The sequence below is a fragment of the Podarcis filfolensis genome (genome assembly GCF_964270895.1).
Source record: "Podarcis filfolensis genome assembly, chromosome: 13".
Classification (NCBI taxonomy): domain Eukaryota; kingdom Metazoa; phylum Chordata; class Lepidosauria; order Squamata; family Lacertidae; genus Podarcis; species Podarcis filfolensis.
In genome coordinates, this window is record NC_139615.1 from 15,460,089 (window position 1) to 15,478,262 (window position 18,174).

Genomic DNA, 18,174 nt, shown 5'->3' on the forward strand with positions numbered 1-18,174 from the left:
ACATATATATCCATCAAGGCACAACAGAAAACTAATTACATTTCTTAAAACTGACAATAAACTACCAACGATATCTTCTTTTCTCGCTTTTTATTAAGCAAACAAAAAACTTCTCATTGTATTTTCTCTAGTTATTGCTTAATTATTTGTTAAGCCAATTCATTGTTCCTAAACTTCATTCTTTACTGAAAAAGCTATCCAGAGAGCGTATGTTAACCCTCTTTCCTCCACCCTTTTAGGTCGGTTAGGCTGAGAGACTGTGACTGGCCCAAGGTCGCCCAGGGAGTTTCATGGCTGATCAGGGAAGGAGTGCCAGCTGCCAGTGTCACCACATGCTCACCTTAGTATTGCTCTTGAAGACAGGATGGCTGATGTTGCAAGAGAGACCCTTGAGGTGCTGGCTATCCAGTAGCCCATCGCAGCTCATGACAAGCAGAGTGTTGGACTGCGAGAAGAGAAAGGGTGGAGCAAGTTCAGGGTTGATGTCAACACCTGGCAGCCTTGTGTTGCTAACACCTGGCCTAGTTAGCATCCCTTTTGTTGTTGTTGTTGAAAAAATGGCCCAGCATGCTGAGCCCAGTATCATGTTAATTTCTCAACATAGTGTCATTCCAGGGGCTTGTGATAAGTCAAAGCTAGCCTTAGCCACCAGGTGCTGCTTGTAGCAGAGCTCAGAGTACTGCTGCATGTGAAGTCCAAGCGGGGGGCACCAGAGGACTCTTTGCCTCCAGTGGGGCAGGCTCTTTTAGTCTGTGGCCCTCAAGGCCTTTTTGGGTGGCTCTCTGCAACATTTGAAACCCCCAAGCCCTTGCACTGCCTTCCCAAAGCGGGTAAGCAAGGGTAAGGGTCCGCCCTCCTTCCCAAAGCCTAGTTAGTGCTTTGTCAGCTTTGGAAGGAGTTGGGAGGGCTCTAAGAACCTGCCAGAGCCTCACACCTCCTTCCCAAAGCCTGGCGCCTTGGTTAGGTGGCTTTGGGAAGGCAGCGCAAAGGCGGGGTGTGTGTGTGTGTCAATTTTTGGCTTTGCTCCTCTCCCCGCATGTGCAACAAGGCAGTGTGTGGTCTGTGGGTTCCATTTTGAAGTTCTCTTGCAGCTCGCTTGGTGTGAAAAGTTGAGGACTCCCCTTGGGAGGGAGCTAAGTGCATTTCCATTAAGGTCCTGGGCTGGGAAGAGAACGATTTAAGCATCTGTGCCCACCATAGCACTGCATCTTCTTGTTTCATTCTTTTCATCACTGCTGCCAAAAATGTGGGGGAAAGGGTTTGGGTGTGTGATCAGACCAGGCTCTAGGAAGCCTTCAAACCTGAAGCCAGCCCCAATCCAGTTCCAGTGCCCCTTTTGCAGAGGGAATACCGGTACCTACCACCCAAGCTTTGCGAAAGGAGAGGCCTGGTATGTGAGGCACGTGGAGGGTCACAGAGTAGGCATCCTCTTTGCGGTTCTCCAGCTCCAAGCTCATGTCCAAGTCTCTTCCAGGGAACACAACCAGCTCCTGAGACCTGATCAAGAGGATGTTGGGTAGACAAGCTGATTAGCAGGCCTTGGTTCCTGAGTCTGGGAGGTGGGACTGTTGAATGTGCTAGGAAACTGGTGTAGCCTTTGAGTCTCAGTTCCGCCCAAAACTCACAACAGAGTCGCAAGGCCGCCTTCACCATCCAGCTGCCCACTAAACAGTTACAGTCGAAAGCATTGAGAGGACGCTGGGTTGGTGAAGGCTGCCATAGGGCATACCTACATAAAGCTGACTCCAAACAGGGAATCATGGGAGGTGTAATACTATGATGGGGAAAAGCCTAAAGATTTCCGAAAGACCATTCTTAGCAGCCTCACCAAATTAAGTCCCAGCATTCTTTGGCAGAAGCCACAGTATTAATGTAGCATAAAATCAAGGTAAGCTTTATATTTACTGCCGTAAGCTTTGTAAAATAATATTGTTGGAAACTAAAGCAGGGGGCAAAGTTCACAGAACACCGTGCAAGTCTTGCTACAGTGCAACTCAAAATGGCCACTGCTCTAGATTTAAATGGTGTTCTCCAGAATGGCTTCCCTCCCTGCAACACAGTCAAGGAATACTTTGGTTCCCAGAGACATTACAATTTTGTAGTCTAGCTATACCAAGCACAGTACGCTCTCAACCTCAGCCCCTATCTACAATCCTTCAAAGCAGAAGTGACCAATCTGTTGCCCTCCAAGTGTTTTTGGACTCCTATTCCCACCAGTCCCCAGCTAGGACAGCCAATGTTCAATGCTGACAGGAGAACCACTATTGGAAGGATTGCTGTTATAATGTATATGAATTTAAAACTCTCTGCATTTAAAATATGCTGGCATATATGCTAAGACTTATTATTGCAAAAATTCAGACCTGTCCTCCCTCTACCACTTTTAATTTGTTTTCCTACACTAAAAGCATCAGTGACTATTAGCATCAAGGATGTTCAACATACCCTGAATTGTGAAAGGAGAGTTTCAGGTCAGCATGACACACCTGATCTTCCCCGCAGTGCTTGTCAAAAGGAATCTAACATGTGAGCCAAGAATATTAGAACAGTTAATATGCAACATCTTCTGAACAAGCTACCTCTTCCTCCTGAAAACAGCTAGGCTGTGCCCCGTTCCCAGATCTCTTGCCGGCTCGCTCCAAACCATGGGATCCCATACATTCCCCTCCCCCTTTAGCTCTAGCTACTGGGAACAGATAAAGCTGTTTTCATGCGTGTTCTTATGCAGAAGAGTTTGTACTTCATTCTGCACATCCCAAAAGACAGCCTCCACTGCATGCTGCAGGCGTCAAATCTCAATTTTGCTTTATGTGCCCAGTTCCTTTGCCCAAACCCATTAAATCCCATTTCCTTCCCTGAGAATCTGGGGTCAAGACAAGACTTGCCCACCCCACCCCCTGGTCTATTGGTCCTTTCACACTGGTTTTTTGTTTCGTTTCATCACCAACATGTCATTGGTTGTGTGCAGCCAGCTTAAAATGAAGCTACGGCTGTGTACACACACCACCATTGGCTTTGGCTCCTGTGCACTCTCACTACAGATGTCTGAAGCTGAGTGCCCATGACATTAGCCACAATCCCTCTGTATCCTGTAGCTTCTTGGGAAATACTGCTGTTTGGTGCATGTTCCCCTCAAGCCAGCTCCCATCCAATTTGAAAACTGTAAGCAGCGGTTAGGCTGGGGCACGAGCACTTCAGACAGCTGTTGCACATGTGCAAATGACAACACATGCGCAGATGGCAGCTTCATTGGATTGGAGCCAGGAGGCTGCAGGCATAGGGAAAGCCACCAGCTAATGTGCATCAGGTAAAGACATCACTTTCCCCTGTTTGCTGTACACAGCAGCATAAAAATAGAGACTTGAAGCACTGTGGGTGGGGGGAAATGGCTCCACCGTGTTTCAAGCAGCTAATGCGTACACAGCCTAAGTTGTTCTTTTTCCCAATTTGGATCTAAGTATCCATGATGGATGGCCACAAAACCTCCCGAGGGAGTCCGTCCCACTGTCAAACAGCTCTTACACACCATTCCACTTTATTAAGTTTTCTGCAATGCTTCCCGAATGGAATTGCATTATTGCCATTTGGAGGGGCACTCTTGCACTATAGTGTAACAGAAGCAGGACAACGACGACAACAACAACAACACCCTGAAAACATTTGCGGCATAAAAAGTTACAGGATTTCAGCTGGAATCCACAGGACATGCGCTGACTGGAAATGAAAAACCAATCCCATTTTTTTTTGTAGGTGCAAACCAGGATGGTGTCTAACCGCCCCATTACAATCATGACCACGAATCATCGTGAATGCAGAGTAAAAAGGCCACCTGGATGGTCCCTGTAATCCTACTTTCAAAGTATCAGGAGTCCTCTCACCTCCACTGTCACTGCATTACTTAGGGGGCTCAGAACAGGTCTAGGGTGTCCATTGCTAGGGTTGTTGTCAGGCCCAAGAGAGAAGTTCATAAAGAGCTTGATAGGCGATATGTAATCCTCAATGCAGCTCTGAAAGGGAATGGAGGCAGCTGGCAGATAACTTCACGCACCACCCTTACAGATATTGAAGCCAGAACTCTCATAAGAGGGGTTCTTGGGCACCCACCCCAGAAGCAGCCGCATCTTCAGCAACACGGAACAGATGCCTGTGTGGACAGCTGCCATATCTCACCCCAGGTGAAGCTTCATGGAAATGAGGGCAACCCTCCATTTACCTTGAAGAGAATGCTCTCCTGTATGCACACTTCTCCCAGAGAGAGTTCCTTCACCCCATCTGTGACTTTTGTGCCATTTTTAAACACTCCTCGGTGCCTCATCCTGTTCCGGTCAATCTCAAAGCGGAAGGAGAGCTTGGGAGAGAGGGGTCCTGGAGGGAAAGCGGGAGAGAGATTATGCATATAAAGGGATGATGCACTTATGACAAAAGACAGCCAACACTCTTGAGTGGAAGGGTAGCAGGATGAAGACCACATGGAGGAAATATTGGGGGAGATGGGGTCAGTGGCGTAGCGTGGGTTGTCAGCACCCGGGGCAAGGCAAGTAATTTGCGCCCCCCTAACCTGTGGATTTGCGCCCCCTAACCCGTGGATTTGCGCCCCCTAACCCATGGATTTGCCCTAACCCCAGATGTTGCGCCCGGTGCGGCCGGCCCCCCCTGCACCCCCCACGCTACGCCACTGGATGGGGTAGGGTGCTATTTTATGCCAAGATCCTTGTTTTGTCAGAAGTAATTCCTGTCCGGCAAGAACCCACCACAATGTTAATTAGTAGCTGCCTCCTTACCGCTGTTGCCTCTTTCTGTTTCTTGTTTGGTACAGTAGCATCATTGCTCATTAACTGACCTTTGATTGTTTTGTAATAATTCAGTTCCTGATCCAAATAGTGTGGTTCCCCCACCCCCAATTCCCTTCATATTTTTCTTATTTTCATTTTTCTTTCAGAGGGAAATAGTGCTATTTCAAAAATAAAAACAATCAGTGTACCAGTAATTGAAGACCCTTGCTGAAAGGAACTGCAAGTCCAGTTATGGGGCTATTCATCAAGAATGCTCCTGTTGCACTAAACAGAAAGCACTGAAAAGAGCACAAGCAGCGAAGAGGATGCTTTGAAATCAAGGCACAGCAGTTCTTAAAGGCCTTGCAGTGCTCTGCCAGTCAAACAGCAGAGCAAACTGGTCCTTTTTTATGACACCTGTCTGTCTCAAGAGACAATGGAGTGGGCCTCCGGGGATGAAGTCCATTGCATTAGTAGCATCAAAGTGACCTCCCTGGAGCATAAGTCTGGGCAGTATGTATGGAGGTCCTGGGCTGCCCAGACAACAAGACCCCCTCTTGGCCTCGCTGATGTGGTCCAAAGGAAAGCACAGCAAGATGTTTGGCACCAGCTTGGCAACAGGAGTTGCCAGAAGGAGGTATACAAGGTGCTGTCTGTTTTAGGGACTCCACTCTGGATTTGTGTAGGGTGTACTCCTTAGCCTTAGGCTCAGTGTTTTCCTTCTCCTAATTGGGCTACCTTCCCAGGTTGATGAGTCCCATCTGCCCCTCACTTCCCTCCACAGCACATGCAGAAACCGCCTTCCTGACAACAGGACCCACTGTTAGTCTCATGCTCTCCATCCACTGGAGCCTGTCTTTGCATGCAAGGGAAGTAAACTGGTACTGCAGTTGCAAATTTTAAGTGGAACAATAATCACTACCAATTGGTCTGGAAAAAATGAGAGGACAACACAGAAAATGCTGGGATGCAATGGCTTGGCGAGGCCGTTGTCTGAATTTTGTATAAAAGGTGAGCGAGGTGAACAAAAGGTACCAATTTCAGACAGAACAGGTAGTGTGGAATATGTGGGATACTTTTTGGGGAAAGACAGCTACTGTGGGAACAGGTTATGCCTCAGCCCCCAGGTCAGTCCTCTATGCTGCAGATGTGAGTGACAGCAGGATTAGGCTCAAGGCAAGGTCCAAGATTCCCTGGTAACCCTCACCTTGGTAGTGCTTGGTGGCCAAGCTAGTGCTGAAGCAGATGCTGAGGTCGACCACCAGGTTCTTCCAGGTGCTGGCATCACCCAGACACTCCACATCTTCCCGTGGGATTTCCTTGGGCGAGGAGTGCACCTTTGTCACCACGGTAATGATGGGTCTGGAGCTGCAGGAACCAGAGATGGCAACTTGGGTTGTTGTTTTATTTAAGAGAAATGTTTATGTTCTGGCTTTGGGGCCCCCAAGGTGAGGACAGTCATTAGATTTGGAGCAAGGGGTCACCAGCATGCTGATGATGAACCCCCGCCAGCTCTATTTCTCTGCAACATCTGAATCAGGGTAGATGGTGCATGTCCTAAACTGGTACCTGGATGGGGGTAAATAAACTGCAAATGAATTCAGTGGGGACTGAGCCCTATTTTCCTCATAGAGCAACAGTTGCCAGAGTGGTTTTAACAATCAATTCCTCTTCCGAGGGAACTCTGATAATTGTAGCTTTGTGAGGGGACTAGGAGTCTCCTAACAAATCTCAGAACCCTTAACAAACTACATTTCCCAGGCTTCTCTGGCTCTGGCATGGTGTTAGGTTGAAGGCAACAGGTTGCCTCTGACAGAAAATGAAAAAGCTGAACTGATTACTGATTGGATGCCCTAGCCACAAACTCATTAGACTCCCCAACTGCCCTCTGGGAGAGTACAAGAGTCTTGGTTCTCGCAGAGCAACTCACCGAAGCACCACAACCTTCCCCAGAGCTCCCACTGCAATGTCGGTGAGGCCATCTCCATTGAGGTCCCTCTTTCCATGGATAGACTGTCCAAAGAAGACCAAGCCAGGAGAAATTCTGGCTCCTGAAATTCTCTGTGGGACAGAAATGCTACTGGCTAGAGTGATGCAAAGAGGCAATGTGACCATTCAGGAGGACGAACAGATCAAATACAAGCCAAAAGAAATCGCGCTTCTTCCTACAACTTAAAGACTGGTGCTAATTTGTATGAGTTTCTGGCATCAGCTAAAGCAGGGCTGGGAGAACCTGGACCTCTCTCACCCTGCACAGCTGAAGTATGACAGTTCAATAACCTGGCATTGCAATATGCCAAATGACATACAGTGGTACCTCGGGTTTCATACACTTCAGGTTACAGACACCACTAACCCAGAAATAGCACCTCGGGTTAAGAACTTTGCTTCAGGATGAGAACAGAAATCTGCTCCAGCAGCGCGGTGGCAGCGGGAGGCCCCATTAGCTAAAGTGGTACCTCAGGTTAAGAACAGTTTCAGGTTAAGAACAGACCTCCAGAACGAATAAAGTACTTAACCCGAGGTATCACTGTACTGTGATCGACAGGTGGGCAAATTCAAAGAGGCTCCCCAACCCCGATCTTGAGTGCCACAGGCTTCTCCACCCCAACTCTTAAGGCTCCCAAGATTCCGCACTCTTTCCCCTCCCAATTAAAACCAAGGGCACACATTGCTGTTGTGTGTGTGCGCACACACTCTCCCCCCAAAGTTTATTTTTAGAATGTGAACCTTTAAGAATTACTCCAGTTCCATGGTTCTGTGCAAGTCCCTGTTCTGAGCAAGACTCAGAGCATGCAGTGAAAGTAGGAGATAGGCTCCTCGGTGGGCAGAGGAGCATTTCATTACTAACATTCCTTCATTTCCTGCAGCGGTTCTCTCACCCTCACGGCACATGGGCATGCCAGTTAGTGCTGTAGCCCTATTTTGTTACCTGGCTGTACTGCATCTGCAGGGTCTTCTCGTGTCCGTTGTAGATGTAGACAGCTCCTCTCTCTTCATCTTCCGAGGGGGCTCCAATGGCCACATCCATCAGTCCATCCCCACTGATATCTGACAGGTCTGTGATGGCCGCTCCAAACCTGCCCAAGGGGTATCCTGGATCCCCAGTCAGCTCCCCCTGGCGAACAAGTGTACCCTGGAAAGAGAGGTGCCCTTGAAAGGCTGCTGTCTTTCAAAACCACTGATTCTGTGACACAATGTGGGATTCGTGCACAGGTGCACAGGACACACACAGCTCTGCTCACCTGCTTCCAGGTGTACACGTAAACCCGGCCCCCTCTCATCTCTGTGAAATACTGAGGGGCTCCAACAAGGAGGAGGTCTGTTTCCTTATCGCCATCTACGTCCACAGAGCAGAGCGCTGCCCCAAAATATGATCCGATCTGCAAAAGAAATATTTAAACAGCCAGGGTGAAAGGGGTGGCCCTTGCACAAAGGTTGCCTCAAGATGTGCTTTTTAATACTTAAGATTTATGCAGCCCGTTCAAAGCACTTTATTTGCATTATCTAGCTGCTATCCTTTCAAAAACCCTGCAAGGGAAGTCAGTATTATCATCCTCAAACATACACACATATTGCAGATCAGGGGCCTCAGAGCCTGAGCCTGAGCGCTGCTTGCTTAAGGCCAACTAGTGACCTAGGTGGCTCTCCCCATATGACCTGACCCAGACCATGTGATCGTCACCTGAGGCCCTTCTGTGTATGTGTCCTCCACGAGAGGTCTGGAGGGTGGCAACATGAGACTGGGCCTTTTCTGCAGCGGCTCCCTATTTGTAGAATGCTCTCCCCAGGGAGGTTCATCTGGCACCTTCATTATACATCTTTAGGCCCCAAATGAAGATGTTCCTCTTCAACCAGGCGTTGGGCTGATTAATATTCTACAGGCTTTTAAATGTGTTTGTGGGAGGGGTTATTATTTTATTTTGTTTAAACTATTTTTTGTGTGCATTTATTCTATATTTTTATCTTGTGAACTGCCCTAAGATCTTTGGATGAAGGGCAGCATAAATTTAATTTTTATAACAACAACAACAGAAATGCACTTGCTGCCACTTAGCTGACATACAAGGTACAAGGTGCTGCTATTTGGTGTACAAAGCCCTATGCAGCTTGGAACCAAAATATTATTGGAACTAAAATATTCTCTCTCCCCCATCCGCCCCCCCCCTCTCTCTCTCACACACACACACACACACACAATTTCCAATCGTTGTGTATTGCAGGATGGGGTATCCTGCAAATGCCATCCAGCCTTTAGTGTGGCAGCTGCCACCCTTTGGCGCTCGCTGCCACTGGGGCTGTCAACACACTACTGGCTTAAAACATAACCAAGTTGTTGTTTTTCTCAATTCAGGCTGAGGTTGCTTTGGGAATTATGCATTGAAATATATTATTTCATAAGAAACAACAGGATAGATAAAGATTGTGGCTAATGCAGGTATACCAGTGGTAGAAGCACAAGGGGCGCAGGGTGTGTGTACGCAGCCTCATCAGCTCTGCAAAATGAGGGGACTCTTTTGGTCCTACTGAGGGGGCCATAATCATCCTTTTGCCTCATTCCTGGCATCAAAGTTGACCAGAATGTCCAGACCCTCCCAGCTCTAGGAGCCCTGTTTTCTTCACCTGCTGCCCTGGAATGTCCTGCTTTAATGTCCAATTGGTTGTGCTGGAGTTGACCTCAAATATGAGGACTCTTCCCACATGTTGATATCGAGGGGCACCAGCAGCATAGAGCTCTCTCTGTTGATGCTGTAGAAATTTCAGTGCATACCCTGAAAAGAAAAGAAAAGAAAAGAACCATCAGGTGGCAATACCAAAGGAAAAGAAGGTGTAGACTAGGGGCATTTCTACACAACACACACACTTTGCCCTGCGTTTTGCAACACAGAGATCTAGAAACTTGCTAAGAGCTCTCAGAAACTTAAGTTCAGAGAAAGCCCAGCATCTCTAAGCACCCCAGCTCTGGATGGTCAAGTCTGGCTTTCAACACGCAAAAAAGCAATGAAGCTTTCTCCCCTATCAGATCAATGAATCTTGTGGAAGATGGGAGAAAGCAAGCTTCTTTAGGCCCCCTGTGATCAGAGACGGGGCCAACAGCCTCAGAGAAAAAGGAACCTGTTGTCAAAAGGCACTTCCCCCCCAGCTGAGGCCAGACTATATTTGGGGGAGGGGATATGAACAAATTCCTATGCCCCACAAATAACCCAGAGACGCATTTTTAATGAAAGCACACATTCTACTCATGTAAAAGCACCAGGCAGGCCCCACAAATAACCTAGAGATGCATTTTAAATAAAAGGACACATTCTACATTTCTACACATGTAAAAACACGCTGATTCCCGGACCATCAGCGGGCTGGATTTAGATCCGGCCCCCAGGCCTTAGTTTGCCTACCCATGGATTAACCCTTAGGTATCGGTAAAAGCCCGAGGCATCCTACTATTATGGGGTGGGGTGGGGTCAGTCTGCGGCAAGTTCAATGGGAGAGTCACTGCTGTGAGCCCCTCCACCTTTCCTTCAAGTTGTATATACATGTAAATTAAGTCATATATCTTAAAGACACCACAGTCTCCACTGAGCTTCATTCCAAGAAGACCAAACCCTGGGTAAATTCTGGGAACCTCTAGAGTCTCTTACCGCTTGGTGATCAGGGTGGTGCGTAACACTGATGTGCTAGTTACGCTGTCACCGTTGTAACTGCATTTCGCGTTTCTGGTCTTAAATGATAATTTTACAAATACCAAAACCCACAATTGTCTACAACTGGGAGGGGAAATCTCTGGCCCCCACAGACTTAATTAGGCCTGGCAGGAGCCCTAATTTGGCCCGTGCGGCAGTTCCCCCACCCCAAACCCCGCTCTCCTGCCCTGCTCCATCACATGTGACATCAGCCGGGAGGCAGGTGAAGGCATGGCCTTCACTTTCATGTGTGTTTCAATAAGAAACGCATTTAGAAGGCACCGCTGGAAGGTTGGTGGCCTTCTCTTTCCCCCACCGCTGGACTACCTTGGAGGAAGGTCAGGTTGGCTGCCAACTCTATGTAGGAAAAATAACTGTCCATAGTCAAGATAGCTATATACAGCCCTGTTCAGATAAACAAACAAAAAACCCCACACAACACATATGTGCTCAGTACACAGAGCTGGAAAATAAAGGCCCAATTAATGGGGGAGATGGTGCAGAGACCCAGAGAAAGGAAGGCCTTCTCTACTCACCCAGGTAGGCGCCTTCCATCTCCTTCCTGACTGAGGGAGTCGTGATGAACTTCTCACCGGCCAAACCCTTCTGCTGTTCTAGCAGGCCCCCTGCCCAGTTGTCAGCACCCACAGCACCCAAGACCACCCGGCCCTGCCATATGGGAGAGAGACATGGAGAGAAAAAGGAAGAAAGAAACAATTTCAATATCAATGCTTAGGAGACAAGTTTTCAGCAAGGCTTCTAAGCAGAGATTTTTTTATCCCATTCATCATCTGTACTGGATTTAGCATATGCCACTCTTTTTAATTGTTAATATAAGCAACTGTTTTATTTTATGCTTTTTAACATATTGCAAAATGGCTTTGAGATGCTTTGCAGGAAGCCATTCAGAAATGGAAATGGAAATAAATAATGGCACCGGACATTACCCTGCAGGCTGCAATCCCTACATGTGTTTGCCAGGGAGTGATCTCCCAATGAGCTCAGTAGGACCTACTGCTGAGCAGGTACCTACAAAAAGATTTATTTTAATTTATTTGTTCCAGAAGTTTACGCTCCGCTTTTCAAAGCAGATTGCACCAAGGGGCACTGCGTTCCACAGTTCTGGCTCACCTGGGATATGTCAGCACTGAGTCCACTCGATGACAACTCCAGGTGGAACGAGCCAGTATCACTGGTACCTGTAATGTACACAGATTGGGTGGGGTAGGTGGGGGAGAGAGAGAGATGTATTTGTATAAACCTCCCACCGCAGATGGGGCTGAAATTCACCTGCTTCAACTGAGGATCTGCAAACCATTCTGCTTGTCCCATTCTTTCTAAGAACATGTTTTCCCTTTCCCTCCCTGCTTTCCCCCATAAAACCCACTCTTTAGTGCTAAGTCAGTACAAACAGCAATCCGCCAAAAAACCCACCAATGGCCACTTGTTCCAATTCAGCACTGGACTGTGGGTTTTCCTTGGGGAAAGTGGCAAGGCAAATGGAAGTGTGGATGAGCCCTGAGAAAGTACTACTATGGAGTACAGGAAACTGAGTGGTGGAATTGTGAACAGGTGACCGAATTTAGGAGATAATGACTGAACTTCACCACCACTGCATGCAGATGGTGAGTGGGGCCCTCTGAGCATGGTCAGAGTACACTCACCTCACTGCCAGGTTACCCCAGCAAGTGCGCAAGCAAAATGAGTGAACAGGGTGGCTTCTAGTTCAGAGGGTCCATCTGTCTTTTGGACAGGTTGGTGGCCTGCAACCTCACTTCCCAAAATTAATCTCTGCCACCAGGTGATGCCCACAGGATCCTTTCCACAGATATGCCCATATGGTTCATGGAACCACCTGAACCAATCCCTGAGGGTATGTGCTGAACAGCTGTACCACAGGGGGTGGCCCCAAGAGACAGTGCTGGGTTTACACACAAGCAAAGTAAATTACAGTTCAGGGTCTCAGATATGTGGCCTCTAAATACCAAAACAAAAAAACAAAAAATCTGCATTTCAAGTTGTACATAATTGGTTAAAAATAAAAGAACAAAACCCATTTCTTTTTGGTAATGCTATAGAGCCTTTTAAATTTGATACAGGGCCGCAGCGTGTCTTAATCTGGCCTTGCCCACAAAAGTTCCAGATTGACCAGTACTCTGCTGGTGAGCTTTGGGTGCTTGTTAAGATATCGTTTTGAAAGACAGGGTTCCCTACCATTCCCTCTTCTCCATCCCATCCAACCCAACCCAACCCAACCCAACAAGTGACTAATCCATGAACCCAAATAAACACCTTCAATCGCATAGATCTTAGACTGGAGGTCGTTGAAGCTGCCTCTGAGCTCCTCAAAAGTGGCCAGCACCTTCACAAACTGGTCTGTGGGTTCTGAGGCAATTTCCCGGAGATTATCCTGAGCTTCTTCGGTGTTAAAATAATGCCCAATCTGGAGATACAAGGAAGGACCAGATGAGGCAAACCAAGGTAGGACTTGGCAGTGGGGAGTCTATACAGGTGTCCGCCCCGCCCCCACCCCACTTATGCGTGATCGACTGCATATACGTGCAGCGCTGGGAATTAAATAATTTAATTCAAATGCAGAAATGGTGGGAATGTGATAGAGAGTCCTTGGGACTGGTGAGAAGACCCTCCCCGGAGCCCGAACAGGATGTCAGTGAGGGCGGAGGAAGCCCCAAATAGACTGGAGGCACAGCAAGGCTCTGTTTGCGCTGCTCAGCCTCCCCACCTTACAGCTGATGTGTGGGGTAGCGCAGCCGCCACAGCCGCTTTCCTGCACCTCCTCCAGCCTTCTGCCGGCTGTTTTCTGTTTGGGCCTTGGAGAACTTAAGCACTATCCTGCAAGGCTGAGACACAACTCCTAGGTACTTTACCCCAATGGCAAGGCGCAAGATGCCTTTTTTCTTGGCAGAGGCTATGACCCCATTGTCACTATCTGAGGCAACTCCATCGGTGATGATGATTATCACTTTGTTAGATCCTTTCCGCATGCCGCGCTCGGGAATGAAAACTTGATCCCTGCCATCAGTAAACAAGGGAATAGTTATTTTCTGGACCAAGGCAAATCCTTTGAAAACATGGATTCCCAAACTGTGGTCTGTAAGGTTCACCCAGGTGGTCCATGGCATGTCCACATTAAGTATTCATATTGATTTTTAACTGAGTTGTTGCTGCTTTTATTTATCTTATAAGGAACTTTTACTGATTTTCAACAAGGTATAAGCAAAACACAGAGTTTTTCCTGCTTCTCTCCAACTCCCTCCAGAACAGAAGATTAATTTCTCAAATTTTGCCACAAGCTTTCTTGTGGGTGCCAGTCATCAGAATATTCGTTTGAGTGTCTTATAAAGCTTCTTTTATTTCTCACGCTGCACTGTATTGTACTACGATTTGAATCTTATGGAATCAGAATGCAGGAGAAGATGGGCATATTGGGTGACCTCTTTTTATAAAAGTCAAAAGTGGTCCCCACCCTCCAAACCCAAGACAGCGTTCTGAGAACACACTGTAAACACCAAGAACAGAAAACAGGGATAAGCCCTGAGAATGCAAATAGAATTTAAAATATTCGTTTAGTTTAAAATTTCCCTTAATGATTAGCACTAATATAAGTCAGGACTCTCCTGAGTTTTGTTTTGTTTTTTTGCCGCTAGTGCAAATAAAGCTACCCTAGAGCTGAAGGACTTAATCCAGCAGCCAGCAGCCATCTTGTCTTATAATCCTCTGGCTGTCCTTGTAAGGAGGCCTGAAGGGGAAGAATACACTTAATCCTTGGTGAATTATATAAAGGACAGTATAAAATATAGTGCACGGCATCTTCTGCTGGGCCTGTTCTGCATTCGCAAAAATGTTCCTTTACTTGCCTACTATAAAGTCTACCAGCCAAATATTCAATAGACATAGTCTGAAATCTAAGCTGGGTAAAAGCATGCCCTGCAGCAGGAATAAGGTTGATTCCTGTATGCATTTTATGTTTATGGCTACAAAGAACAATAAAATCTCAACCTGAAACAGCCTATAGTTAGTGGCGGCACTTCTCTGCTACTGCTATGCCTTATGATGGTACTCTACAACCGATGGTATCTGCTCACTGTCATGATAAGAGTTGGGGGGCTATGCTCCAAGGCAGGTTCTTAGCTTATGTATCTCTTGTCAAAGGACACATAATCCCATGATCCGTTAGAGCCCACTCCCTCCTTCCCAAAGGGCCCCATTCCTGACTTTGCCACCCACTGTGAAAGCAACGCTACTCACACCACACATCTGATGGCCTTGAAGGTGTTCGTAATGCCTTTCATATGTGTCACTCCTTTCAAGAGTGCTCGAGGGTTGGGATTTCTTGTATAATCATTGAAATCAAACTCAATTTTGGGTGAGCTCGAAAACTGCACAGCAGCAAACTGGAAGGGGAGAGCAGAAAGAGTGCATCATTGTGGCAAAACAGTAATGCAAAACAAGCTAACCCTTTTTGCGAAGGATGAAGGTGTACTACTAAGGACCACAGACATTGACCTGGTTCACACGTAACACTAAACCATGGTTCGCTTAAGACATTGCTCGTTTAACAAACCACAAGTTAACTGTGAGTTGTCCCATGGTTGATCAAACAAAACTATGGCTCAGTTCTTCTGATGTCCAACAACTATATCTTACATGTACAGTGCTGTTGTGTAGTCCGCCCATCACATCAATCATAAATTCCGTAATGTTGCTGAAATCCTTATTTTTCATGCTTTCTGACCCGTCAAAGAGAAACACCAGGTCCACATTCCCTTTCAAGCACTCTGTGGGACGAATGGGGAGATTGGTTATAGTCTAGATGGAAATATGGGCAGGGAAGGAATGGTTTATTAAACTATGGGAACTGCCAACTTCGAGTAAAATTACCTGGATGCTTTGGGTTCAACCAGAGAAAAAGAAAATAAATTGATTTCAAGCAAGAATGGGCAATGTTTAAAGAACTACTGTTCCAAAGTTGGTTGGTTGCAATTTTATAATATATGAATTTGATTCTTCATAAACAGAATATTATAAATATATAAATAAAATGACCCGGTTAATACCTTCTCCTTATTAGCTATATTAAATACATGAAGTAAGTTGGTTTTCCTTTTTCTCTCTCTTTATTGTTTATGCATTGATACTCTGGGAATTACAGTATTTAAAATTTACTCATAACCTCATGGTATTTGTAAAGAGTGTAATTCTTTGTTTGTTTGTGTCCATTTCAATACTTGCATTTTCAATGTACTGGGCTATGCATATCTATATACAAACAAACAACCAAGCAAATAAACAAGAGGGAAGTTGCAAATAAGTGTTGGGACTCTGGCTTGCCTGGCAAGAGAGCTGGCAATTGGGTGAGGAGATTTCCTGTGTCCAAACAGGAATATTAAGAAAAAAAAGAAACTGTTTCTTAACAGTCCATCAAGGAAAGGCTAGGAAGAGGTTGAGGTATTGTTTCACCTTTTAACCTAGCTCTTCTCTTTGCAAGTTGCATTCCTAAGAAACAGTGCTCATATTTTAGAAGTTGTTCTCTAAAGATGGAACCAATGGCTAAAGAACTAAAGACGGAACTATTTTATTTAAAAATAAAATAATAGAAGCTTCTTCTGAGTTTCCAACCTTTGCTTAACCTGAAAATTTTCTGGGTGAAGGTTTCATAGGCTGCACCCTCCCCCACTGTGAGATCTGCTCAGGGTGAAGGGACATTTTCTCCTTACTTTGGTATCCGGTCTTTATGCTCTCTGGGTTGCGCAGTTTGGCATCAAACAAATAGCAGATCCCGCTCAGGTAAAGATTTTTGTCACAATGCTCTGCGAGTCCCGGCCCACATGCCTGCAGGGGAGGAAGTTTCAAGTAACAGGTGAAAAATAAATATAAAAAAGAGTAAGCGATTAGATGGCATTAGATAGGGACAAGGAAAGTTATGGAACAAAGGAAGTCCACAGCCGGATGAATGGAGAAGAGGGGTTCGGGAACTCTCCGGAAGTAACCGAATAGAGCAGAACTCTGTGGCCAACAAAGATAGATAGCACCACCAAGAGTGAAGGGGTTTCCCAGGTGGAAGATTATGGACAGCAGAGCTGAAGTCTGAGCTGATTCCCAGAGAAATTCTCCTACACAGGCCTTAAGTGACACAAACAGGAGTTGCATAAAAGCACTTCCAATTGCAATTTGGAGTTTGCGCCTAAGGCACCAAAATGTCTCTGGGGGCAACCCTGGTCTCCTTTGGGAGGGAAGTAAATTTAATAAACAGTAAGGATTCTTGAGACTCTCATCATAAGAGTCAAATGAATCTTGGAAACACAGGCTGTACTCAACTAACATTTTTCCTCAGAGCAGGCTCACTACAATGAATTGTCATGACTAGCTTGGGTCGATTAATTTTAACGGGCCGACTCTGAATAAAAGTGAGTTGAATACGACCCAAAGACTCTGTGCCCAGTTTATGTTGCTCAAATTCACCCCCCTCCAAGCAATTCCAGCCCAGACTCACAATCATCTTCGACCCTCGAACGTCACTTGCCAGGGTCATGCCAAGGTGGGACACCCCGGAGCCCCCTGCAAAGAGACATTGAGTTCAGATGGATCCGTACCAAATGAGACACACTCAATGTAGACCCTGCAGATCTGTAGCCATTCCCCCTGCCCCCTAGATAGCTGCACAGGCCTAAAAGCCAGTCAGGACACCCCCACCCACCCACACACACCAAGGCAAAATGGCCACCATTTGAACAGGCCACCAGGGACAGTTAGGGAATCTCCCTAGAACCACCTCTGACATGGAGATTCTGGAGCGCTTCCTCAATTCTTGCGGCATAATTCTTGTCAAGTTGTGGAAGCTCACTGAGGACTATCTATTCAGGGTTGGCAACAATGGTGGGGAACCTCATGGTTGGGTGCCAAATTTAGCCCCCCAAGCTACTCTTTCTGACCCTCAGGAACACTCTCCTCAGGCCACAACCGCTCCTCAGGCACACCTCCTACTGGCCCTGCTCCACATCCGACTTGAGCTTTTTTGCCTGGCTGGAATAATGCCCTTCAACTCTGACCTGGCCTCATGCTTGCCTGTATGGTGGATGGAGAGGGAAGGTAAAACACACATTAATCACTCTGGAAATTTGCCTAAATGGGCCTGCATCCCAGTGTCCCACAACTCACCGTCAAGCGGGACGTTTTCACATGTGTCGCTCTGCATGTTACACTGGTATACTTTGCCTGTGGAGTTCTGCTCACCAGGGGCTCCCACAATGATCCTGACAAGAATTAACAGCAGGTGTTATGTAAAGATTTAAGCTTTAAGCTGCAGTTCCCAAAGTATGCCTTTAACAGCATAATGACAGGCAGAAATCAGGCAGACAAACTGGGGGTTTTTCTGAAATGGCAATGAAACAATGCAGGGAAGCTGCACCATCTGAATTTCTGCCTGCCGCACAGCTCTTAGGGAGGTTCCTATCCATTAAAAAAGGGACCAGCCCTTCCCTTCCCTCCCCTCCTCTTCCCTCCCACCCCCTGCTACAACTTTTCATTCTCACTTCTTGAAAACACTGTGCAAAAGATAACACAGAGTTCAAAAAAAGGGGAACAGGTTGGGAGTGCCCCCTCTCAAAAAACCCCCAACGAAACCAAACAGGATGTGAACTTTCCACTCAGTCACAGAATATAAATCCAGAATAGTGAAAGTCGAAGTCACATGTATGGGA

At 46.6% G+C, this 18,174-nt stretch overlaps 1 protein-coding gene across 3 annotated transcripts in view; it reads right to left on the reverse strand.

The window, feature by feature from the left end:
• The window catches only part of ITGAL (integrin subunit alpha L), a 48,951-nt gene that overhangs the window by 11,018 nt on the left and 19,759 nt on the right, over nucleotides 1-18,174 (reverse strand). The window contains exons 3-21 of one of the 3 annotated variants that reach the window (XM_083584306.1): nucleotides 17,633-17,727; nucleotides 16,968-17,032; nucleotides 16,192-16,306; nucleotides 15,122-15,252; nucleotides 14,723-14,868; nucleotides 13,342-13,486; nucleotides 12,746-12,896; nucleotides 11,585-11,652; nucleotides 10,990-11,122; nucleotides 9,396-9,544; nucleotides 8,018-8,155; nucleotides 7,705-7,908; nucleotides 6,703-6,833; nucleotides 5,980-6,140; nucleotides 4,214-4,365; nucleotides 3,879-4,007; nucleotides 2,446-2,519; nucleotides 1,362-1,497; nucleotides 341-445 (exon numbers count right to left, since the gene is read on the reverse strand). In XM_083584306.1, coding sequence (XP_083440432.1) covers nucleotides 341-445; nucleotides 1,362-1,497; nucleotides 2,446-2,519; nucleotides 3,879-4,007; nucleotides 4,214-4,365; nucleotides 5,980-6,140; nucleotides 6,703-6,833; nucleotides 7,705-7,908; nucleotides 8,018-8,155; nucleotides 9,396-9,544; nucleotides 10,990-11,122; nucleotides 11,585-11,652; nucleotides 12,746-12,896; nucleotides 13,342-13,486; nucleotides 14,723-14,868; nucleotides 15,122-15,252; nucleotides 16,192-16,306; nucleotides 16,968-17,032; nucleotides 17,633-17,727 — 2,428 coding nt within the window. Of the gene's footprint in view, nucleotides 1-340; nucleotides 446-1,361; nucleotides 1,498-2,445; nucleotides 2,520-3,878; nucleotides 4,008-4,213; nucleotides 4,366-5,979; nucleotides 6,141-6,702; nucleotides 6,834-7,704; nucleotides 7,909-8,017; nucleotides 8,156-9,395; nucleotides 9,545-10,989; nucleotides 11,123-11,584; nucleotides 11,653-12,745; nucleotides 12,897-13,341; nucleotides 13,487-14,722; nucleotides 14,869-15,121; nucleotides 15,253-16,191; nucleotides 16,307-16,967; nucleotides 17,033-17,246; nucleotides 17,462-17,523; nucleotides 17,549-17,632; nucleotides 17,728-18,174 lie in introns of those variants that run through there. The other 2 variants (XM_083584307.1, XM_083584308.1) reach the window with 2 other exon arrangements.